The sequence below is a fragment of the Garra rufa genome, chromosome 7 (genome assembly GCF_049309525.1).
Source record: "Garra rufa chromosome 7, GarRuf1.0, whole genome shotgun sequence".
In the NCBI taxonomy this organism is placed as follows: domain Eukaryota; kingdom Metazoa; phylum Chordata; class Actinopteri; order Cypriniformes; family Cyprinidae; genus Garra; species Garra rufa.
Genome location: NC_133367.1, coordinates 35,867,760 through 35,894,163, shown reverse-complemented (window position 1 = coordinate 35,894,163; position 26,404 = coordinate 35,867,760). Strand labels below are relative to the sequence as shown.

Below are 26,404 nucleotides of genomic sequence, written 5' to 3'. Positions count from 1 at the left end.
TTAACAAAAAATAAATTAAGAACAAAACATTTAAACAAAACAAAAACTAAACAAAACAAATTAACTAAACAACAAAGAACAAAATGTGAAAAAAACCCAGTAATTTTAACAAAAACAATGAAAAACAAAATGAAAAACTAAATATTTTAACAAAACAAAAACTAAACAGCAATTTTAACTAAATAAAAATCACTAATTTTAACAAAAACAAGAATGAAAAAACAATTATCTAAACAACAAAAACTAAAACTAAACAAAACAAATAAAAAACAAAAAACAAAATGAAGAACAAAATGAAAAGCTAAATATTTTAACAAAACAAAAACTAAACAAAACAAATTTTTAACTAAAAAAAAGAACAAAATGAAAAAAAACAGTAATTTTAACAAAAACAATGAAAAACAAAACGAAAAACTAAATATTTTAACAAAACAAAAACTAAACAGCAATTTTAACTAAAAAAAACACTAATTTTAACAAAAACAAGAACGAAAAAAAAAACTATTTTAACTAAATAACAAAAACTAAAACTAAACAAAACACAAATTAAAAAAAACAAAATGAAGAACAAAATGAAAAGCTAAATATTTTAACAAAACAAAAACTAAAAACTAATTTTAACTAAAAAAAAAGAAAAAAAATGAACAATTTAACAAAAACATTTTAATGGAATACCTAAACACCAATTTTAACTATACAAAAAAAACACGAATTTTTAACAAAAACTACACAAAAGAATGAAAAAAAAACTATTTTAACTAAACAAAAACTAAACAAAACAAATTTTAAGTAAACAAAATTAACTAAAAAAAAAACATTTTAATGGAACAACTAAAAACACTAATTTTAACAAAAGAACAAAAAAAACATTAACGAAACAAAAACTAAACAAAAACAAATTGACAAAAAACAAAATGAAAAACAAAGCATATTTTATTAAAAAATAACAAATTTTAACTAAACAAAAAAATTAACAAAACTAAATTTTTAACTAAACAAAAACAACTTTTAACGAAACAAAAAACTAAAAACACTAATTTTAACTAAACTAAAAACAAATCTTAACAAAATGAAAAACACATTTTAACAAAACAAAAACTAAATTTACTAAACAAAAACAAAACAAAATGAAAAACTAAACAAATCCAATTTTAACCAAAAAAAATTATTAACAAAAATCTAAAAACACTAATTTTAACTAAACAAAAAACACTCATTTTAAAAATAAACTAAATGAAGAACAAAACAAAAACATTAATTTTAACTAAAAAGAACAAAATGAAAAGAAATTAACTAAACAAATTAATTAAATAAAAAACATTTTAACGAAACAAAAACTAAAACAAATTTTTACTAAACCACTTATTTTAACAAAACAAAAATGAAAAACAAGCATATTTTAACAAAATAAAAACTAAACAAAACAAAAAATACTTAAAAACAAAATGAAAAACTACACATTAACAAAACAAAAGCTAAACACAAATTTTAACTAAACATAAAACACTAATTTTAACAAAAAACTCCAAAAGAACAAAATGAAAAAATAAGAATTTTTAAAGAAACAAAACAAATTTTAACTAAAAAAAACAACAATCACTTATTTTAACAAAACAAAAACAAAATGAAAAACAAAGCGTATTTTAACAAAACAAAAACTAAACAAAACCGAGTTTTACCTAAACAAAAAAAAACACCATTTTAACTAAGCAAAAAACACTTTTTGCAAAACACAAAATGAAAAACTAAACATTTTAACAAAACAAAAACTAAAAACATAAATTAACTAAACAAAATTAAGAACCAAATAAAAAAAAAAAAAAACACTTTTCCAAGCTTTATAATTGCAGCAAAAGGGTGCTGATATTTTGAAGGCCAAAAAAGCGCATCCATCATGATAAAAAGTACTCCACACAGCTCTGTCAGGTTAATAAATGCTATTCTGAAGTGAATTAATGTGTTTATGTAAGAAAAATATCCAAACTTTACAAACCGTAATCTCTAGTTTCCACTAACTGTTCACTTTATAGGTCTTCAAAATCGTAATACCCATTCACCGCAATTATAAAGCTTGGAAGAGCCAGGACTTTTAATATAACTATCCCTTTAAACATGAAACATTAGGTTACATTAGGACTGTTATTTACCAATACATTTACGCATTGAAAATACCACAACTAATCCCAGTTTGAATAATTATCTGTGCTTTTTTATTTCAAGTTAATATCACTTGATTAAAAGGTTTCAAATCAGTGCCACAGCAGCAAGTTATACATATAAAGTGAATAAATTCTTATTTTGGTCTCTGAACAACAAATCCGTAAGTCCAGCGTCAAGTATAAGTTATCACAGAGTTTCTGTAGAAAAATGAGCTGTAAATATGTTATCAACAAATCAAACAAAAACACAACAAGGCTAATGAGAAACGTGAGAGGTTTTCAAGTTACACTTAATGCATATTTGTTGTTAAATATGTCAGTTTAATTTCTATAATTCACAGACTGAGATTTGACCAGTTGCAGTTTTAGAACGTTCAAGTATGCAAGGTTATACATGACACATTGCGGAAAAAAAAAACAAGGCTTTTCTTTAAAATTGCAAATGACACATGAAAGACACACAGATATGCTACAAAGATCATTCCAAGTATATGAATTAATGCAAGGATGTATTAGTATTCAATCACAGTCGTTACAGTTTGACCCATGACTCTGACGCACATTGCAAGTACAAGAAACGTGTCAGTTTCTCTATAAATGTCACACAATAAAATGAACAAAATTAATGTATACATCAATAAATAATGAGTAAAAACATTGCTTCAAATGAAGCAGCTACTCACTTCCTGTTCACCTGTTTAGTTCACCTTGATCAGTGCAAATGTCACATATAGAGTATGTTAACTGAGCAATTTAGCAACGCAATATAAAAATATCTCACAGTTCAAATGTTGGATTGAGTAGTGATAGTTTCTATAAAATGACACTTCATGTATGTTGTTATATTAACCTTGGTCCAATTTGGTATTTATGAGAGATACAAAACATATGGGGATAATTTATAATTATATATATATATATTTTTTTTTAAATAAATATTCTGGCTTTAAATTTATTGAACATGTCAGAACAACATACACACTTAATGTAAACAGGTTCATTAATTGTATAGGCTAAATCATTAATGCATATTAAGCCACCAAAACCCTCTTCATCACCGTCAGTCTGGGAGTTGTCAGAGCTGCAGTAGCTGCTGGCAGAGGGTTTGTATGACATCTCTGTGTTCGTACAGGTACATCTGAGTCTCCCACAGCATGTCAACTAACACAGCGTCACTGACCTCATCCAGCATCACCTCCTGAGACAGCTGAGGACTCAACCTGGAGCAGAAACAACATGAAATGTGAGAAGGAAGGGAGGAAGTGAAGGGAATGAAAGTGAATATAATAGTGGAAATGAAATTGAATGAAAGGTAAACATGAAATGAAAATCACAGAAAGAAAGCAAAAATGATAGAAAGGAAGAAAATGGTGAAATGAAGGAACAAAAGAAAAAAAGGAAGAAAGGACAGAAGTGAAGAAATGAAAACGAAAAAAGAAAGGGTAGGTAGGAAGGAAGCAGAAAGAAAAAAAAGAGAGAAAGAAAGAAAAAGAGAAAGAAAGAAAGAGTAGGTAGGTATGAAGGAAGGAAGCAAGGAAGGAAAATACAGAAATGAAAGAAAGAAACAAAAACAAAAAAGATAGATAGGATAAGGAAGGAAGGAAAGAAGGACAGAAGTAAAGAAATGAAAGAAATGGAAGAAAGAAAAAGAAAGAAAGAAAGAAAGAAAGAAAGAAAGAAAGAAAGAAAGAAAGAAAGGGCAGGTAGGAAGTAAGCATGAAAAGAAGTAAAAAAGTAAAGTAAATAAGTAAAGAAAAAGAAAGAAAGAAAGAAAGAAAGAAAGAAAGAAAGAAAGAAAGAAAGAAAGAAAGAAAGAAAGAAAGAAAGAAAGAAAGAAAGAAAGAAAGAAAGAAAGAAAGGGTAGGTAAGTAGGTATGAAGGAAGGAAGCAAGGAAGGAAAATACAGAAATGAAGTGAAGAAATGAAAGAAATGGAAGAAAGAAAAAGAAAGGACAGAAGTAAAGAAAAGAAAAGGAAAGAAAGAAAGAAAGAAAGAAAGAAAGAAAGAAAGAAAGAAAGAAAGAAAGAAAGAAAGAAAGAAAGAAAGAAAGAAAGAAAGAAAGGGTAGGTAAGTAGGTATGAAGGAAGGAAGCAAGGAAGGAAAATACAGAAATGAAGTAAAGAAATGAAAGAAATGGAAGAAAGAAAAAGAAAGAAAGAAAGAAAGAAAGGACAGAAGTAAAGAAAAGAAAAGAAAAAGAAAAGAAAAAGAAAGAAAGAAAGAAAGAAAGAAAGAAAGAAAGAAAGGAAGAAAGAAAGGACAGAAGTAAAGAAAAGAAAAGAAAAAGAAAAGAAAAAGAAAGAAAGAAAGAAAGAAAGAAAGAAAGAAAGAAAGAAAGGAAGAAAGAAAGGGTAGGTAAGTAGGTATGAAGGAAGGAAGCAAGGAAGGAAAATACAGAAATGAAGTAAAGAAATGAAAGAAATGGAAGAAAGAAAGAAAGAAAGAAAGAAAGAAAGAAAGAAAGAAAGAAAGAAAGAAAGAAAGAAAGAAAGAAAGAAAGAAAGAAAGAAAGGAAGAAAGAAAGAAAGAAAGAAAGAAAGGGTACGTAGTAGAGATGCGCGGATGGGCTCAATCGTCACCCGAATCCGCAGCTTCAAATAAATTATCCGCCCGCCACCCACACGCACCTATATTTTTCTCTGATTTAGATAACCGCACCCGACCCGCACCCGATCGTCATATTACACTTATTGTAATTCTTAGTTTTGCATGATGAAATGATAAATTGATGGTTCATGTTAACAGCAGATTGATTCAGCTGATCTGCAAATCGCTGCACACTTATACGTTTATCACTCATGATTTTAAGCCAAATCCATGCAGAAAAAAATAACATTAACTGACATCTGGATGCGACTCTCCGCAATCTCTGACGAAATCGGTCGGGTTTTCTCTCTATTAGAGCCGCTCTGAACTTAGTATTTGAACGCATGCTTGGACTGAAGTTTACAGGGGTTCACCAGTTTAAGAAAGGTCTGACCGTAAAAATCTGCTTCTTTTCATTTTTAAGGTATTGTTTTCATTATAATCTACTGATTCAAATAAGTAATCAATAATAATTATAGCCTACCACTGCGCGCCTAGCCTGACATGCTTTCGCGTAAGAATGAACAGGCAGCATGGACGCATCAGGCAAAATCGTCAAATATATTTCAAAAGAAGCCGGCGCCACGGTCCTGACCACATCACTGTCTTTACTGGGTGTTTTTAGGGAATATTTCAATTTATTAACATGCGACTGAATTAGCTATTCATGTGTTGGACTGTCATGATTTTGGCTAATGCAGGACACTTCTGAATGATGCGCATCAGAGACGTGGGTAAACGCAAAGCGACCAATGCACTACACCGCTGCATTACCGTGCTCAATAGCATTAGCACAGGCATAACTCCCTTCAAACTTTATATGGAATGTCAACGTTTCTGTCACCAAAAACTTAGAACAGGCAAACACACACACGCACACAAATGAAATCGTCTCTGCCTGATGAAAAACATATTTAAAACACGTTCAAGTTTTAGAAAATGTAGTTAATATTTGCATCATTATTGATTTATCTCATCCACCCGCGACCCACCCGCAAATAATCAGAATGCATTTTTTTATTACCCGACCCACCCGACCCGCGGATTATCCGCAGCGCCCGCGGATATAACCGCCATCCGCGCATCACTAGTACGTAGGAAGGATGGACAGAAGTAAAGAAATTAAAAAAAAAGGTAGGTAGGAAGGAAGGAAGAAAGGAATTAAATGGATGAAAAAAAATGGACACAAAATGAAAATTAAAGAAGTGGTGGTTCAGTGGAGGCCATGAGTCAGGAAAAAAGAATTGATGGGACAGACAATGTAGAAAAGAAGAGAGTAAAAAGACATGAAAGCACAGACAGAAGGTAGAGAATGTTTACAAATGAGAGAGGTTTACATAAACTGTAACACAACTGTTCAAATGAGGTTTTGAATGAGGGTCAGTCACAACTGACCTGTGATAGTTTATATCGGCCATCTCACACCAAGCTCGGGCTCGGTCCACTGCACAACCATCTGAGTCTGTACACTGACATGAAAACAAAAGTACCGCATTTAACAAAAAAATAACACCACCACGACTCCAACCATCACAAAGTGCCTAAAACTTATACCTATAGCAATGTTGCTTCTGAACACCATTAAAGGCTTTTGTAAGGTTTGTATGCATGAACTTACACAGTCCACAAGCATCTTGCCCAGTTCTCTGACACCTACGAAGGTCTTGGCCAGCTCCAGTGGATTCGATGGCCTGAAAACGTCCACCGAGTTCACTGCCACCTGAGGAGGCTTACCAGTGCCCAATGAGAGGACCACACCTAACCTGCACACCTCTGATTCACGGCACTGATGAAGCAAAAAAAAAAGATAGACACTTAAATAAAATACATTTACACCATTTCAACAATGTCCAGTTGACTCTAATCAGGGTTGACATCATGTTTCATTTGAAGCAGAAAAGCAGTAGTCCATAGACTGTAGTGTTAACGTAAGCCAGGGGGAACCAATCCTGGTCCTGGATGTCTAAAATCCTGCAGAATTTAGCTTTAAACCAGCTCCAACACACATGTCTGGAAGTTTCTAGTAACCCTGCGTTACATTCGGAAGGGCTTATCCCTACGCCCTGATCCCTTCACATGGCTTCACCCTCCAGAGAGATTAGAAAGGTTAAAGCAGGGGTGCCCAAACTTGGTCCTGGAGGGCCGGTGTCTTGCAGAGTTTAGCACCAACCCCAATTAGACACACCTGAACCAACTAATTAAGCTCTTATTAGGAATATTATAAACCTCCCGGCAGGTGTGTTGAGGCAAGTTGGAGCTAAACTCAGGACACTGGCCAACCAGGACCGATTTTGCCTACCCCTGGTTTGAAGGGTGTAGGGGACCAAGCAACTGTTTCTTGAAGTGCTCTTCTGCGTGATCGTCCCATGCCCATATGGAGGCACCGACATATGCAAATAATCTGCACAATAATGGGGGCTGAGGTGTCCAACAGTTGTACCCTTCGAAATTCATCAGTTTTGAGCACTTCGATTTGGAACGACCCTTCAATATGGCAGCCATGACGGTTTTCACTTTGAAGTACCCTTCGGAGGGCAATATATCCCATTTGGAATGCACCATAAGTCTTATTAGCTGGCTCAAGTGTGTTTACCCAAGGTTAAAGCTAAACTCTGCAGGACAGTGGCCCTCCAAGAATAGGTTTGAGTACCCCTTAAACCCAAAGTATACTTTAGTTTTGACATTAATGCCAATAGCTCAAACAATAGTCTTTGACCTTTTAGTCTTTGGCTGGCTCAAGTGTGTTTACCCAAGGTTAAAGCTAAACTCTGCAGGACAGTGGCCCTCCAAGAATAGGTTTGAGTACCCCTTAAACCCAAAGTATACTTTAGTTTTGACATTAATGCCAATAGCTCAAACAATAGTCTTTCACTTTTCCACTGGGGCTGGCGTGGGAGCTAAAGCTGGTGCTCGGTCAAGAGTGGGACTCATTCAGAACCAGTTCGCGTTTCCACTAAGGGGGAGCAGAACCCTCTACATCACCAACCGGTGATCCGGAATCACTTGTTTTCTCTTGCGGAAGGAGAGTGTTGGTTTCTTCTGGCGACCACTGCTGAAATTACATATTTAATTGTTGTTCATTTGCCTGAATTCCAACAACTTTTAAAAATCGCCTTTCATCTGTGCCGAAAGCTTTGTGGACATATAGCACTGTGGCGCTTCGGGCATCCCGAGGTTCGATTTTCAACTTGAGGACCTTTTCCCGATCAGTTCTGATTTGTCCTATACTAATAAAAAGGTCAAAATGCAAAGGCACCCTTCAAACTGCAGTCTTGGGTGGAAACTGCACCTACTGATGTCATAGGTTCCTTTGTTCAAGACCAGCAAGGTTTTGGTGCCAGTTCGGAACCAGGATCTCTGCACCGGCTCAGAATGGAAAAGCGTAGCCCGGTGGAAAAGCGTAGCCCGGTTCCCAATTAGGGTCTGGCATTGGCACCAGCCCCAGTGGAAAAATGGTACTTGTCAACTCCAGTTAAGGGTGTGTGCAAACACAGGTGACTGACACATTTTCACTAGAAAAGTTCCATTCTTGTCTAGTGTCTGCACCATTTCTCTTTAGAGATATGACCGATAAAAATGTTTTTGTACTCTTTAAAACTAGTGTTGTGGGTATCTCTTGCCCCTCAAACAAGTGCTTGTCTACAGAGCTGTCTATTGTTCTTGCTTCTCCAATAGTTTGAGGTTGCTGTTGATCCATCTCTTCAGTTTCTTGACTGTGAAACAACAATCCAGGCCAGCGTTGCCATCTTGCAGACCAAGTCTGAAAAATCATACTTGGCGCAAACAGTAGGTGCATATTCTTTGATTGGCAAAATTGAATGATGTACAAGTAAATACCAAAGTACACTTTGGGCTTTAGGACACATCTGATTTTCAAAACTCATTCAGAATAATTAACTAGAAATTTTTGGTATGTAGGATTTCTCTAACACATTGTACAAAATATTGGTGAAAATATAATGAAACATGTTGTAGCCAACTACATTTCTAGCTAAAAGTGAGTCTTGAATAGGTCATTCTTGTAACCAAATTTGTGTATCAGACCTGTGCCTTCAGGGCTTTGTTGTGCTGGTGTATTTCTGTCATGGCATCCAGCGTTGGGTTATTAGCCAGCAGCCCTCCATCCAGAAAACGGCCCATTGGTCGAAAGTAAGTGGGAGCGGCTCCACTGGAGCGGGCGGCACGCCAAACTAATTGTTCTGAAAGAAAGAGAATGGGATTGAGCGAGAGAATCTAGAGTGCACAAGATGATTAGCTTTCTACAAACTAATGACCACTTGGTTTGAACGTGAGGTACGTCTGTGCACCAAAAACCAGGAATCTTGCATACTGTGATCTTTCCGTTCCACACACACTCTCTCTTTCACACACACACACACACCTTCATCCGTCACCTTCCTACGCTTTCTGGGAGGTCGAGTATATCCTACTACCAAAAGTTCTTCGTCCTCCCATCCTGCAACAGTGACAATGAAGCTTTACGCATCGTTTGAGATTGAGGATGGACTAAGACACCCAGTGCGTGGCAATATGCTCATAAAGAGCAGGAGTGTTTTCACCAGAACAAAGATAATTAGCATAACGCCATTACAAGAATGAAAGTACGCAAGAGATTTACCCTGCGGCACAGTAAGGGGTTGAAATGTGGCTGTAGATGTGTATGGAGGGTCTCTTTGCAGGACCGGTGGGTCGTAATTACGAAACAGATGCAGTTCTCCAGGGTGTCTGTCTGCAAGAACGCTCGTCACCATTACTCTGAGAAAAACAGACAGAAGGTGTATTAAAAACAAACATTTTCTGAAGAATATGTGTGATGTTGGCTTCCAAATGGCACTTGCAAGTACCAATCTGAAAGCTAAAATGACGAATGGGACACCCTACGATCTTGCCGATTTAATGAATGAACACATTTTGTAGGTCAGGGGTCGTAAACTCTGGACCTGGAGATCTGGAGTCCTCCAGAGTTCTGCTCCAACCCTAATAAAAATTCACCTGCCTCTTGCTTTCGAGTAACCATTCAGACCTTGACAAGCTTGTTCAGGTGTATTTGATTAGGGTTGAAGCAAAACTCTGCCAGGCTGAGGCTCTTCAGGACTGATGTTTGCCACCCCTGTTGTAAGTCATTGTAAGTCCACAGGACCACAAGTTCACAAGAAGTGTTCCATTTGGGACTGGACCAACGTTGCCAATTGGTGTTTCATTGGGTGTTTGGGTACCTACAATCAGACAGTTGGTGTTCTTGTCGCCAAGGCGCTGTGAAAGAGTTCTGGCTATAGTTGTTAGGGAATTAAAAAGGAGTAAAAAGGTTGTTGCTAGGGCATTGCTGAGGGGTGTTCAGAGTCATCACAAAAGACATTCAGGAGTTCTGGGTGGTAACTACAGTAGGGCATTGCTAGGGTGTGCTGGATCATTGCAGGGCATAGCTAGGAAATTCTGGGTGTTTGCTAGGTTTTTCTAAGTCAGGGGTAGGCAAGTTCGGACCTGGAGAAACGCAATTCTACAGAGTTCAGCTCCAAACAAATTAAAGCTTTAAGCAGCTGAGGGTTTTTTTCAGGGTTGGAGCTAAACTCTCTAGGCTCTCTAGGGCCAAACTTGTCAACCCGTTCTAAGTGGCTGCTAGAGCATTGCTAGATGGTAAACAGGGTGTTCTAGGTTTTTGCTTGGGCATTGTTAGGGTGTTCTGGTGACTGACAGGCAGAGGCTGCCTTTGACATTTGGTGGCCTATTTCAAAAATCATTTCCATGGAGGAAAAGGCTGCCTTTTATTGTCAGGGTGGTTTTAGGTTGGTGTGGTTGGGGAGGTGTTCAGAGTCATTACTAATGGCTCATTTCCACTGACCGGTACAGTTCAATACAGTAAAGTTTGGTAGCCAATTATTTCTGTTTCCATTGTCAGAAGTTGTGAATGGTACCAAAATAGCAAACCATACTTTACCACTTTTTTGAGACCCTTCAGTTGGGGTACCTAGCACAGAAGTCCGGTACCTAAAGGATGGAGCAAGACTAAACACAGAACCAGACTGGTTGACAAAGAGTCTCTTGCGTGTTCTACAAAGGGAATTGACAATACAAGGGAAACAAAGCGTATCCTTGACTTGTTCTGCCATGCTTTTCATGTATGTTGTGCTCGTTTACATCAAAGTGTGCAAACATACAAATGAATATATAAAAGTAGACATGCACACAGGCAATGTTGCGCTTTCTTCTTTGCGCGAGAATGTAGCAGATCGCTAGCCTGGAAAAATCCAGACCCTAATCTATTAAGATTAAGGGTCTGGGATCGAGCAATGAAAACTGCCTAACTCGAGGGGCGGCACCAAGCATGCATTTGAAACTCTAACTGCACGCAATTGGATAACGCCACGACTAATCACAACAATACACGCTTAGCTACCAGCAGAGCTAAATGATGTTTCATTAACAAAGTTCGGGAGAAGCGCGTCAGATGCTTAGCGTAAACATCACAAGTCAATCAGTGCCATAGGTTTAAATACAGCTGACTCACCTCAATTCACTCGATGGTTTATCAGCAAACCTCCACCATCCCATCTCATCACTCCGAGTTCTCGCTACTCCTATTGGGGGGTAACTTACTCTGGGTTCGGGCCACTCCCGAGCTCGGAGCCCTTCACCGGACAGCACGCCAAACATGCACTACTATTCTCCGGCTAATTATATGTAAGCGTAAACTGATAGATTAAACTCTTGCCGTATCCAGTCGGCAAAACAGCAAAAACGTCCTTCTTGCAAAGGAACGATTCGAGTTTTCGGTTTTCTGTTCCTCTTTTATATGGAAAGCCAAGTCTAACTCGTTCATTGTAGTGGCCAAAGCCGTTTCAAACAACTTGTTGTTCATCTGTAGCGACAGCGATCTTTCAAAGTTTACTATATGATTCGGATGTCGCAGTGCTGTCATCATCAGCTTAGCCCCCCTCTGGCCCGCCTACATCAGATACACCGATTTGATTGGTTCCCACTATTGCTTACGTATTGCAGTAACCTGCATCATTGCTCGATGCCAGAGTGTCTTGCAGAGACAATTCAAATTGTGCTCTCGCGAGACCTCTGGATTTCCAGGGTAGCAGATCGCTACTTTCTGGCATAAAGCACACCTATCAAGTAAGGGTACTTTTGGCAGTAGAAACGGAAGCCGGATCAGGGTGTTTCGTCCCAAAGTGTACTGTATCATACTATATTAAACTGTAACTGTGGAAATGAGCACATAAGTCATTTCTAAAGATTTCTGGGTGGTTGCTACAGTAGGGTGTACTAGGACATTTTAAGGGCATTGGAAAATGCTCTCATTATTTGGGGGAGTGGTTGTATGGGTGTTTGGGTGGTTGCAAGCAACTGTCAGAGTGTTTCAAGTAGTTGCTAGGGCATTATTTGAGTTTTCCAGTGAATTCTGGGGCATTGCTAAGTAGCTGATAAGTGGTTCTGAGTCTTTTCTAGAGAATAGCTAGGAAGTGGTTGCTAGAAAGTCAGAGTGTTTTGAGTAGTTGGAAGGCATTGCTACAATGTTCTCAGTGGTTGCATATGTGCTTTGGGTAGCTGGTAAGTAGCTGTTAGATTGTGTGTTCACCAAAGCCTTTTTCCCAAGGCTTGTGTATTTCTTCAATTGTTTTCAACAGGAGCACAATGTTTTTTTTTAAATGCCAGGAGTATGACGAGCCACTGAGCATTTGTTTCTCAGAACCAAGAGTTGTAAAAATGTTCAACTTTGGGTAAAACACAGGTCTCATCACTGTCACTTTTTAGTCAGCTAACCAATCACAGTAGAGGAGGGGCAGGGCAAAAACCACACTGACCAAACGTCACACCTTGCTTGTACTAAGACTGAACAACAATGGAGAAGTTAATATTGCTTGTCTCCAGGAATTTGCCAGATGGACTACCACTTGGTAGCTTTGGGGGACATGCGGTCTTAGTTAGGGTGATCTGAGCGGTTGCTGGGTCATTGCTTGGTTGTTCTGGTGGTTAACAGCATTGTTCTGATGTTCTGGGTTTTTGAAATAGAATTGATAGGAAGTTCTGCAAAGTGGCTAGGCAGTAGCTGGGGCGTTTCAGATGGTTACTAAGGCATTGCTAAGATGTTTTGAGTGGTGTCATTGGTGTTTTGGGTGGTTGCCAAAAAGTCTAAGTGGTTGCTAGAGCATAGCTTAAGTTTCTAGTAGCCGATAGGGCATTTGTAGGCAGTTGAAAAGATGTTGTGAATATTTGCTAGATAACAAGTAGTTACAAGGGTGTTCAGGTGCAGTATGAGTTGTTTGGGTGTACCTGGGGTGTGTGACGTCCGTCATCCTGGTATTTTCTCCGAACTCATTCTTGAGAAATTCCTCCAGAGGGCCAGACTCATACGGTCGAGAACCTTTAAATACCTCTTCCTTCATCCTGAAGTACAGACAGCGCAGATACTCCATCGATTTACCTGCTCGTGTACACAACAAGCAGAATTATGCTGATGCATGTACACACTTTTCACCAAGAACATATTTTACAAATGGATGCTCATTCTGGATTTGTAATAAATCTACTTAATATATACACAACATCAAATACCATGTACAATAGCTAGGGCCAGTATGCCACCAGTGCTAGTCCCAGACACCCAGTCAAAGAGTTCCCTGATGGGCCGTCCTGCCTCTTTCTCTAAAGCGATCAACATCTGGATCAGGACCAGGCCCTTTATTCCTCCACCATCCAGACACAGCAATCTGTCAATTCTTGAGAAAAAGAAAATCAAGTTAATGATTCATTCCATGTAAGCATTTTTTATAAATGCTTACTACATGTAGCATACTTCTTGCTTCCTGTCTTGAGCCCATCAACCTCTGCAAACCCTCGACTCATGGCCGTGACAGCTGCCGCCACATGTATGATGTCATCAAACCCTGTGGACCAATTATTGGTGAGTTGTGAGATCAGTGTGAGATCACCAAATTACAGGCAGGCTGATTCTATAATAGATTTGCAATACCTAGATAACCCTGTTGCCATTTTTTGTGATATGCAAGGATGTCTGTCAAATCGGAAAGGTCAATATTTACCAGTAAACACATGCAGGTGGATGATGCAACAGGCATCTTGCTTTGTCAGCATTCTCAACTGTGAAACACTACCCACTTTTGTCCAGCCGGTTTGCATCACTGGCTGTACAGTGCTGTGGCATTTATGTCGGTGTAATTATAGTAGGTTGGCGAGTGATTCTTTGAGTTCAACCCAAAATGTTGACCTTTCCAAGATGGCAGCTGCAGCTGACAAATCTGGTTTAGTCAAATGAGGCTTCTGGGTATGCAAATCTGGTTTCTATGACCACAGGAAGCTTTAAATAAAAGAATTGGGTATCAAAATACAAGCAGCACAGAAATCAAAAAAAAAGGGAAAGAAAAGAGGGCAGAAGAAAGAGAGAGCAAAGTTTTGGTGGTCATTAAAGAATTAGTTAACTTCCAGAATAAAAATTTCCTGATAATTTATTCACCCCCATGTCATCCAATATGTTAATGTATTTCTTTCTTCAGTCAAAAAGACATTAGGTTTTTGAGGACAACATTCCGGGATTTTTCTCCATATAGTCGACTTCAATGGTGGCCAACGGGTTGAAGGTCCAAACTGCAGTTTTAATGCAGTTTCAAAGTGCTCTACACGATTCCAGCCAATGAATAAGTCTAGTCTAGCAAAACGATTAAAATAAAAATGTACATACTTTTTAACCACAAATGCTTGTCTTGCACTAGCTGGACTTCACGCATTACATAATAACGTTGGAAAGGCCATGCGTAACAAAAGCGGAAGTACTGACCCAGTGTTTACAAAGAGAACGTGCAAAGAAAGTCCTTTACAAAAAAAGGTAAAACAATGAAGTTGGATGATTTTGAAGATTTTGGAATACACAGACAAAGAACTAACCATGCGTAACATTTCCAACATGAAGTTGTAGACGTGCATGGCAGAGCTACAGTAGCTTAAGTTGAGCATTTGTGGTTAGTAAGTATACAAATGTTTACTTTTTTTAGAAAATGGCCAATCGTTTTGCTAGATAAGACCCTAATTCCTTGGCTGGGATTGTGTAGACCCCTATGAAACTGCAGTCTGGACCTTCAACCCATTGATTCCTATTGAAGTCTACTATATGGAGAAAAACTTGAAATGTTTTCCTTTTCGACTGAAGAAAAAAAGACATGCACATCATGGATGACATGGGGGGGGGGGAGTAATTTATGAGGATTTTTTTGTTCTGGAAGTGAACTAATCCTTTCAGCACTTACTTAAATTCATATATAAATGACAATAATTTAATACTTAAACAGTAATAATTGTAATATTTAAATGATAATAATTTTAATTAGCATTTAAATTTGTACATCATGTTCCAAAAAGCAGGCAGCATATTTATTCTACCTTATGAAATACCTTGATTGTGATTAAACAAGGCCCTCCCTGAATGCTGCACCATCCAAAATGGTGGTCAAAATCAATAGAAATGACAATTGCTTTTGTGCCAAAAAATGACTTAATTTACCAATTATTTTACAGAAGATTTTTGTGCTTTACACAGAGTGTCATGTTGTTAGCTTAGCAACATGCTAACACCAAAACATTACTGAAATCAATTTGTCAGTCGAGTTGTGTGAGGAACACCATTTGTAGAACACAAAGAGTTGTTGCCTAAGTAGAACGGTTTCAAAGTGGCTACTCATCAGGCTGCATTTCAGTAAGTATGTAGTCTATGTAGGCAGAAGTTAACTAGGTTTTGAAACAAATTCACACTAGATTCTCTAAACACTGCTGAAATAAGAACATAAAAATGTACAGACGACAACTGAAAGGGTTAGTTCATCAAAAAATAAAAATTCTGTCATTAATATTACAAACTCGTAAGACCTTCGTTTTTCTTTGAAACACAAATTAAGATATTTTTGATGTAACACAACTGGCCCAGAAAGGTAGTAAGGACATCATTCACTTTCAGAACAAAAATGTACTCATCCTCTTGTCATCCTAGATGTTCATGTCTTTCTTTTTTCAGTCGTAAAGAAATGATGTTTTTTGAGGAAAACATTTCAGGATTTCTCTCCATATAATGGACGTCTATGGTGCCCCCGAGTTTGAACTTCAAACCTGCAGCTTCAAAGGGCTCTAAATGATCCCAGCCAAAAAAGAAGCAAAACGATCAGTCGTTTTCTAAAAACATTTACCATTTACATACTTTTTAATCTCTACACAGAGTACACACAGAGCTAGACAAGACAAGTTTTTGAGGTTAAAAAGTATATAAGTTGTAATTTTTTTTTTTTAAATAACCAATTGTTTTGCTAGATAAGACCCTTATTTCCTTGGCTGTGATCATTTAGAGCCCTTTAAAACTGCATTTTGGAAGTTCAAACTCGGGGGCACCATAGAAGTCCATTATATGGAGAGAAATCCTGAAATGTTTTCCTCAAAAAACATAATTTCTTCATGACTGAGGAAAGAAAGACATGAACATCTTGGATGACAAGGGGGTGAGTACATTATCTGTAAATTTTTGTTCTAAAAGTGAACTACTCCTTTAAAATAGTTGATGTGAAAAAATAAAGTTGTTAGTTTTATTTGCTCTGTGCACAAAAGCATCCTCGTAGCTTCATCAAATTAGGGTTGAACCACTGACGACACATGGACTATTTTAACAATGTCCTTACTACCTTTGTGGGTCTTAAACATGTTAGCTACATTGCTGTCTATACAGGGTCAGAAAGATCTCGGATTTCATCAAAAATATCTTCATTTATGTTCCAAAGATAAACAAAGGTCTTAGGGATTTCTAACAACATGAGGGTGAGTAATTAATGACTTTTCATTTATGAGTGAACTATCCCTTGAAGGACAGAGGCGAAAGATACTGTCAGGAAAGCTGAAAGTTTGGGGGCGGAGCTTTACCTATGCCAGGAGGCGGAGCTTTGTTGACACTGGGGATGGGACTGTTGAGGGAGGGGGGGTGACACCGCTCAGCCCCTACACTACACAGCATGTTCAAGAGCACCTTACGGTTGGGCCCTTCAGCATAAGCGCAGGATTAGACACAAGCATGCCGTCACACCCAATCCATGCACACAGAAACAAAAAAAGAGTATGCGTTGACTAAGGGCATGAATGACAAAACAAAAGAGCATGACAGTTCATTCTTGTAGTCAAACACCTAGATGTGCGAAAACCATTTTGAGTTGTTACATCATTTGTGGCAATGACCGCACAAGAATTACAACAGCTAATTAAAACATCAGGACCTATCAGACAGCTTCAGCCGGTTATTCCAGAGAATAGCTATTGTAGGCTCCTTATGACATTTCCCGCCTTTTGTCAATTTAAATTTTATTTGGAACCTTTTGTGATGCTTTCTAAATAAATATAAATACAATTCAAATAAATAACAACTAAATAAAGTTAAATATTAATATTAAAAAAACCCAGAAAATATTAAAAGCTAATTTTAAATATTAAATGACATTGAGTAATATTAAAAACACTGTACCAAATAATTTTACCACATATTTAAAAATAAAATTATTATTATATTATAAAAACCAAAAAGTATTTTTTTCCATAATGCAATTCAGCTAAATTAAAGTTAAATATAAATATTAAAAAAACTCATAAAAAGAAAAATACCAAGAGTAAAATAACTACAAATTAAAAATAAAAGTAGAAAATATTAAAATGTTAAATATTAAAAATATAAATTAATAAATTAATAAAATTAATAAATATTACATTAAATAAAATATTAAACCTTTGATAAAGAATATTTAAATGATTAAAAAACTATTTTTGCCAATAAGTCTTATTACCATAATGCAAAGTTAAAATAAATGTAAAAAAGAAACAAAAATAAAGATTAAAATGTAACAAAAATAAAAAATGAAAACAGAAAATACTAAAATATAAAAAATTTAAAAATAATAAAAAACATAACTAAACTGTAACTAAAATAGAAAATACTGAAATCTAATTTAAAATAAGATAATTTTACCCCACATTTAATATTAAAATTATAATTAATTATAAAAAAAAACTATTTTTACCATAATGTAATTCAACTAAATTAAAGTTAAGTATAAATATAAAATATAAAAAACTTATAAAAAGAAAAGAATAATACCAAGACTAAAATAGAAAACAGAAAATATTAAAATGTTAAATATTAACAATACTAAATTATTAAATATTAAATTAATTAAAATATAGAAAAATTGATAAAGAATATTTAAATGATTAAAAAACTACTATTTTTACCAATAAGTCTTATTACCATAATGCAATTAAACTAAATCAGTTTATATATATATATATATATATATATATATATATATATATATATATATATATATATATATATATACTATACAAATGAAAAAACAAGACTAAAATGTAACTAAAATAAAACAATGAAAACAGAACATATTAAGTTAAATATAAATATAAAAAAAGAAAAACAAAAAACATAACTAAACTGTAACTAAAATACAAAATTAAAACAAAATATTAAAAGCAAATTTAAAACATTAAATATATATTTTTTAAATTATTAAAATTACACTGTAACAGATAAATTTACCCCATATTTAAAAATAAAATTATAATTATATAATAAAAAAAGCACTATTTTTGCCAAAAAGGCTTATTACCATAATACAAAAAATAAATTAAAGTTAAATATAAACAAAAATATAAAAAAGACTAAAATGTAACTAAAAAAATAAAATAAAATAGAAAATATTAAAAGCAAACCTTTTGTAATACTTTCTAAATGAATATAAATATATTCTTAATAAATTAATATATTCATAATTATACATTTTAAACAAATAAATATTTAACAACAACTATTTATTTAAATGAATGAATAAATGAATGTTTAAATTTACATTCTAAACTTTTTTTTTTTTACAAAAATATTTTATTTAAATAAATACATGATAAACAAATACATTAAAACTAAACTCCTGGTGGCTTGAGGAACATTAAATGTGCTACAATTGGCTGAGAAATTAAACACTTCGCCTTTGAAGCAAAACTAAAGCAAACCATTAATGAGTCAACAAATGAACTGCACACAAACTTGAGTTGTGTGCTGTTGCACTGTTGTGTATATGTATATCAAGTACAATTATGGTGGTTTATGGTTAGATAATGTTATTCTTGCATGCAAACACCTCAACAGATGTCATGCAGCACACTTAGGTAGATAGATAAGTGCCTGGTGATACTGTGCATCTAGAAATTGAAAGCGGTTAAATACATCGGTGACTGTTCTGCTAGCCTTCAATCTGACATCTAACGTCACATGTCTCTCTCTCTCACCCTTGCTGGTACGAGCTGCGATGAGTCCTGGTGTCTCTCCCAGGTCATTGTGAACCTCCACATCTGCTCCAAACACCATGAGAGCTTTGATCAGGTCCATGTGGTCCAACTGTGGGTTCAGAGGATACAGCATACAAGAAAAAAAAAAAACAGAAAACGTGCTCTCTAAAACAATTTCTGTTAATGTTTAATAATTGGTAGTTAGTCTGTCAATTACTGGTGATTACAGTTACTTAAAGGGATCTTCAAATTTTCCTTTTTATCTTTATCTGTAAGAACATCACAATGTTTTGAAAAAAAAAAACTTTAAAATTTTAATTGTACTTATTTACTTTTGTAAAAAGTTGTATTACCATAATGCAATTAAACTAAAGCTAAAGCTAAATAGAAATATTAAAAAAAGAATAAAAATGAAAAAAATAAAAAATAAAAAAAAATAAATACCAAGACTAAAATGTAACTTAAAATAAAACAAAATATTAAATTCAATTGGATAAATATTAAAATAGCACTGTGCCAGATCATTTTACCCCATATTTAAAATTATTTTAAAAAAATACTATTTTTGCCAAAAAGTCTTATTACCATAATGCAATTAAACTAAACTAAGTTTTAAAATATTATCAATTAAATTTTAAAAAATAATTTTAAAACACTCTACCAGATCACTTTTCCCTAAATTCAAAAATAAAATTATAATTATACTTTTTTCCCCCAAAAAAAGTATTACCATAATGCAATTTAACTAAATTAATTAAATAGAAATAGAAAAAAAAATTACAAAAATAGAGAAAAAAAAAACTAAAAAAAAAAAAAACTAAAATGTAACTAAAATGTAAAAAAAGAAAACAGAAAATATTAAAAGCAAATTTAAAGTATTAAATTACATTTTCTAAATTATTTTAAAACAGCACTATACCAGATAATTTTACCCCGTATGTAAAAATAAAATTATAATTTATTATATGAAAATAAAAACTATTTTTGCCAAAAAAGTCTTATTACCGTAATTCAAATAAACTAAATTAAAGTTTAACAGAAATAGAAAAGAATAATAAAAAGGAAAAAAACAAGACTAAAATGTAATTAAAATAGAAAAAAAAAACTAAAAAAACTACATTAAAAACAGAAAATATTAAAAGCAAATGTAAAACATTAAATTATTTTTTTAAATATTACAATTACACTGTATCAGATAATTTTATAAATTCTATTTTATTTAAATTCTATAATAAAAAACTTACTTTTTTAACCATACTCTTATTACCATAACAATTAAAATTAATTTAATTGATTTAATTTAAAGTTAAATATAAATATTAAAAATAATCCAACTGAAAAAAGAAAAATACCAAGACTAAAATGTAACTAATATAAAAAAAAAAAAAACAGAAAATATTAAAAGCAAATTTAAAACAATAAATATATATTTTTTAAATTATTAAAATTACACTGTACCAGATAATTTTACCCCATATTTAAAAATTCAATAATTCTATAAAAAATTTTTTTTTGCCAAAGTCACGCAATTAAATTAATTAATGCAATTAAACTAAATTAAAGTTCATTAAATAAATAATTTAATAATAAAAATACCAAGACTAAAATGTAGCTAAATATATATATTTTTATAAAATTAAAATTGCATTACAAAAAAATTAATTACTTTTTACCATACTCTTATTACCTTAACACAATTAAACTATTTTAAATATTAAAATTAAATTTTAATTTAATCAAAATGAAAAAAGAAAAATACTTTAATTTAAAAGATGATTAAAAATAGATCTTTTTTTTATATATTTTTTACATATTTCTTGAGGTGTAACACGAGCCAGAAATGTTCTAGACAAGCTTTATTAAAATCTCTCTCGTACCTTCATGGCGAGGTGCAGCGCCGTGTTTCCATCCTGACCCTTAATATTTGGGTCAGCTCCATGGGTCAGCAGTGTCATGGCAGCCTCAAAGCGCCCTCTCTTGGTCAGGATGTGTAACGGACTCTCTCCAGTCTTACTCAGGTAGTTAACATTACATCCTCGATCCAGCAGCACACGGCTCATCTAGAGAGAAATCACAAGACAGTCAAATAACTAAAACACATAACTCCTCAAGTACATAAAAACAAAAGAAAGCATTCCAAACCTCGGCAGTCTTGGCCCAGTGAAGAGGCGTTCCTCCATAAAGCGGATCCTCCGCCAGAAGTTGATTCGGATTGGTGCTTAAAATTGCTTCAGCACAACTAAAGAAGCAAGACTGAGTTAGAAACCAGTCTGTGAATTATCAATTAAATAGTAAACAGAAGATTCTCATCCTGCACCTTTTCTCACTATACTTCATGGTGGTGTGGATTGGATAGCCGTTGCTTCCCATGACGTCACAGCGGGCTCCGCCTCCAAGCAGGCCCTTGACCACTTCAACCCTCCCGAGACGGCATGCAATGTGGATTGGTGTTTCCCCTGCGGCGTTCAGCTCGTTCACACCCAGGCACATCTGTGCACACAAAACCTACGAAGGAAAAAAGAGAGACTCAAATTAAGCATTCAGGAGATTCTATGTAAGCCCTAAGTTGACCTCTCACCTCTACAACTATAGCGGAGTCTTGTTTAGCAGCACAGTGCATGGGCGTCTCTCCGTTCTTGTCCTTGACGTCTGTACGAGCCTGACACTCCTCTAGGAGCTCACGCACGCAGCCCACATCTCCTCTCTCGCACGCCAGATGCAGCGGGGTCTGACCCTGCCCGTCACGGGCGTTCATCTGACTGAAAAGGGGCACAAACAAACACTTAACAATTTGTTCTTCATTTATTGTTTTCTATCAGACTCAGAAGAGAAGGTTAGTTTGAAAATGGCTCTATAAGCGTGGACAGAATTGCGGAATCCAGTCATAAAAATGGAATTTACCCATAAACACGGAATGTCACGGAATTTGCCAAGTTTTGAATGAATAAATCAAAGTAGGTCAGTAGACTTAAATCAAAACACAATATAAAATACTATTAAATACTAAAAATACTATTTAAAAAATGATCCTGTGTGTTCTGTGTGTCTCTGTGTGAATGAAAGTTTGGTTTAGCTTGAAGAAATTGTGACAGAAATATATTACTTAATGGAATGATAATACTACTGCTACTACTACTAAAATGATTATTAAAACATTATTTTTTAGAGGAATATTTATCAAAAAAAATTATTTACCAGAAATAATTTTCCAGAAAAATGTTAATATACATAGTATTCCTGATAAAATGAGTTCATTTGAGAAGCTTTTGATTATTAAAATTGAATGAACCCATTAAAACGGAATCCAGAAAATGAATGGAAAAAAAAAACAGAATTTGGTCAAAATAAAACATGCGTTTTGTTTAATATTTTTTAATTTAATTTAAATCAGACTCTAGAAAAAAATAAAACAGAAAACAATGAAATTTGGAAAAGAATAAAATGGAATTTGGGGAAAAAATAAAATAGATTTCATATTTTTGTGCCAACGCTTTTTTTTTTTTTTACAATTTTATTTAGCTGATTATATCCATCTTTTTAATTTAGCTTTATGAACCCTTAATTGACAGACTAATTAAATATTTTTATATTTCAAAAATTTAAATCACAGGACTAAAATTAACTAAATGAAATTAATTCCTTTAATTTTCCATTTTTAAACATTTCAATCAGTATTTAAACATATGCATGTTCAATTTTATATTTATAGCCTGTCAAAATTATCATCTGCTCACCAAGCCTGCATTTATTTTTACTATTTAAAATAACTGTTTTCTATTTACTGTTTTTTATTTTTTTTTCAAAGCTGAACTGTCAGCAACATTACTCCAGTCTTCAGTGTCACATGATCCTTCAGAAATCATTCTAATATACATTTTTTCAGGATTCTTTGATGAACAGAAAGATCCAAAGATCAGCATTTATCTAAAATAGAAAGCTTTTGTAAAATTATACACTATAAAAATCAAAAGCTTGGAGTCAGTATTATCTTGGAAAATAAATTATAGAAATTGATAAAGACATTTATAATGTTACAAAGGATTTCTATTTCAGATAAATGCTGTTCTTCTGAACTTTCTATTCATCAAAGAAACCTGAAAAATTCGACTCAGCTATTTTCAACATAATAATAATAAATGTTTTTTGAGCAGCAAATCTTCATATTAGAATGATTTCTGAAGGATCGTGTGACACTGAAGACTGGAGTAATGATGCGAAAAATTCAGCTTTAAAGTCACAGGAATAAACTACATTTTTAAATATATTCACATAGAAAACAGTTATTTTAAATAGTAAAAAAACAGTATATTTTTTATAATTAAAAATGCAACCTTTCAACTTTATCCTTTTCTAGCCCCATGTGTCACAGACAAGGTTTAAGCCAAATGTAAGCCTGAGCTGTTTCAACTGAAACAAACTTGCACTACTGATCTTAAAATATTTCAGTGCCTTTGTTTTGTGTCCTAATTAAACTATAGCTTAATCCTGGCTTAGTCTAAGCCCTGTCTGTGAAACCGAGCCTAGATGTCTCACCTCAAAACGTAATTGTGTTTAAGACACTCTCTCAATCCAGTATCTACTGCGATGTGAGCCGAGCTCCAGTCGGGGTGATTCCGCACGCAGTCCACGATTGGCTGGAACATCTCAGGTTTCAGTGGTGGGCGGAGCATCTCATAAAATGGGCGGAGTTTGAGGGCATACTGAGGAAACCAATTCATGGCATCTGCCTCTGAAGCTACCTGGAACATCCTGAGCACAATAGAACAAAATCACAGTTTCATGATGATCTAATGAAGTTGGCGACAATGAAAAGCCATATTCAGGGTGGTGGCTTTATTTAACAAGGGTCCTGATTCACAATGGTTCATTATGGACAAGGCTTCCCACTGCTGGTTAAGGTCATGTGCTGATGGGAAAGCAAATCTATTTGACATACTGTGAAGCAACATGGGACTTTCTGCAAGATTATGATGAAATCACAGGACCCTTGTGACTTTTACAGATAACCAAGAATAGGCCGAGGATGTATTGTTTAACTAAAAGGACTCACCTCAGAGCCACAGAGGAAGACTCGGGGCAGAGAAGCAGGCAGTCCCAGGAATGGCTCTGCTGGTTCTTGTACAGGACCAGCCGGCCCTCTTGTTTCAGTAGCACTTTGCCATTATAATCCGACAGCTGCACATCCCTCACACGATACGGGTTGGAGAACAGAGTCGACACGGAGCTCACCGTGTCCAATATACGGCCCAGAAACTGCATGGTGACCTGGGGAAAGAGAGGGAAGTGGAAAGCTGATGCATCCATGGTTATTCCAGTCATTTGAGATTACTGGTATAAAAAAAAAAAATATTTCATAAACATAAAAAAACTTTGTACCTTTCTTATTCCCTATTAAATACAAATAATATATTATTATATATTGTAAAAAAAATATATAACTTTTTTATTATATAGTTTTTATATTTGTTAATTTATGTCATATTACTGGTTAAGGATTTTTTATTATTATTATCATATTTGAAATTTCCCTTTTTTTGGTGATCATTTCTTTTTTTCCCTCTTTTGAATATTACAGATATTACTAATTATATATATTTACACACATACATACATAATATAGATATATATTCAATATTTTCATTATAAAAATGAAAAATAAATGACTTTATATAAATATGATAGTAAGACAGTAATGATATTAATATATATGTATACAAAATATAAAAATAAAAAATATATACAAATAGTATATAAAATTATATAAATTACTATATTAAATAATACAATAATACAATCATACAAAAAAGATAATTTTATAAAATATAATATAATAACATTATCATTAATATATAATTTTTAGACACACATCAAAAATATAAAAATATATATAACATTATCAAATACAAAACATATGAAAAAAAAATATTTTTTTTCATTATAAAAATTAAATAAATTATTTTCAATGAATGATTTTATAATATAGATATATATTCAATATTTTCATTATAAAAATAAAAATAAATGATTTTATATATGATAGTAATGATATAATATATATATATATATATATATATATATATACACACACACACACATACAACCAACATAATACATAAAAAATATTAAAAAAGATGTTTCATATTAAATATATTTCTAGACACACACACATATATACATACACACACATGCATACATATTGGCTATATAAAATTAGTATTGATTTTCAGAACTTTTATCCTTCATAGCTATTTTATCCTTCACACACCACTGCGAAGTTTCAAGCCATACTTAGGTCATAATGTCATTGTTTTTCATTTCCTCTTTAGAACTGTATTTTTAATTAGATATTAATACAAAGCCTATATACGTTACCTGATATAATGTTACTAAAGTCCACTGTTTAACCCTACGGTGTGTGTTTTGTTTTCTTGTTTAATTTTAAAATTCTTGATATTTCCAGACATCCCAACAATCTGGAAATCCCAATATATACACTTTTGCTCTCTGAGCTATGTATATTCATGAAGATATATTTTGGAGAAAACGAATTCCTTAAGATGCATGAAGTGACATACTAAAAAACTGCATGGATGAGTCTAAACATTAGGGGTGTCCAATCCTGCTCCTAAAGGGCCAATGTCCTGTAGAGTTTAGCTCAAATACACACTAACCTGGAGGCTTAGCAGCTTCAGGTGTGTTTAACTAGAGATGGAGCTAAACTCTGCAGGACAGTGGCCCTCCAGGAACAGGTTTTGTCTTGACACCCCTGGGAGGAGCAGAAAAAGACTAAAGAAAACGCTACTTGAACAAGCTGTTGCTGCTGTAAGGTGGCTAATGCAAATGAAGCTAAATGAGCGCTGATCAAAACTGAAACCACAGAAGCTTTGCACTGACTGCAAGCGTTTAATATTTGTTTTGATAATGAGGTGTTTTCAGTCGTGTGCGCTCATTACACTCATCTCGCAACCTAACTTAGCATTTCAGCACCTTGCAGGTTATTCGCTGGGTTTTCATTATCACTATTCAGATGACAAAACCAAAACTTGTTTCTCAAAACCGCCTGCCACAAACGAGTTTATCATCCGTGCGAGAACATGATAAGACACCAACAGTCAGCATTCGTTTTAAACCACTGAAATATAAAACCTCTTAATCACATAGTAAATCTTACTCTTGGCTAAACGTCTTACCTTTTCGCTATTTCATTACCCGGTTACAGACAGAAACACTCAGCAGACCGCTGACTTTTGACAGTACATCAACAATCACTGTATCACAACCAATCTTGTAGGCTTGACTGACAGACGGAAGAGCCAATCAG

At 34.1% G+C, this 26,404-nt stretch overlaps 1 protein-coding gene across 2 annotated transcripts; it reads right to left on the bottom strand.

Moving 5' to 3' along the window:
- Positions 1 to 2,181: 2,181 nt before the first annotated feature.
- Positions 2,182 to 26,362, bottom strand: pla2g6 (phospholipase A2, group VI (cytosolic, calcium-independent)). 2 transcript variants are annotated; one of them, XM_073844119.1, is made up of 17 exons: positions 26,274 to 26,362; positions 24,134 to 24,348; positions 23,617 to 23,832; positions 21,662 to 21,842; positions 21,401 to 21,588; positions 21,226 to 21,322; positions 20,961 to 21,143; positions 19,084 to 19,192; positions 16,663 to 16,779; positions 13,547 to 13,637; positions 13,306 to 13,469; positions 13,024 to 13,174; positions 9,365 to 9,501; positions 8,791 to 8,945; positions 6,365 to 6,532; positions 6,142 to 6,215; positions 2,182 to 3,379 (listed from the first exon to the last, which is right to left on the bottom strand). In XM_073844119.1, exons 2-17 carry the CDS (start codon positions 24,340 to 24,342, stop codon positions 3,235 to 3,237), a joined length of 2,385 nt encoding a protein of 794 aa, XP_073700220.1. In that variant the 5' UTR covers positions 24,343 to 24,348; positions 26,274 to 26,362; the 3' UTR covers positions 2,182 to 3,234. The 2 variants fall into 2 exon arrangements, with proteins under 2 accessions (XP_073700220.1, XP_073700221.1); XM_073844120.1 differs by lacking the exon at positions 16,663 to 16,779.
- Between the last annotated feature and the right edge of the window lie 42 nt (positions 26,363 to 26,404).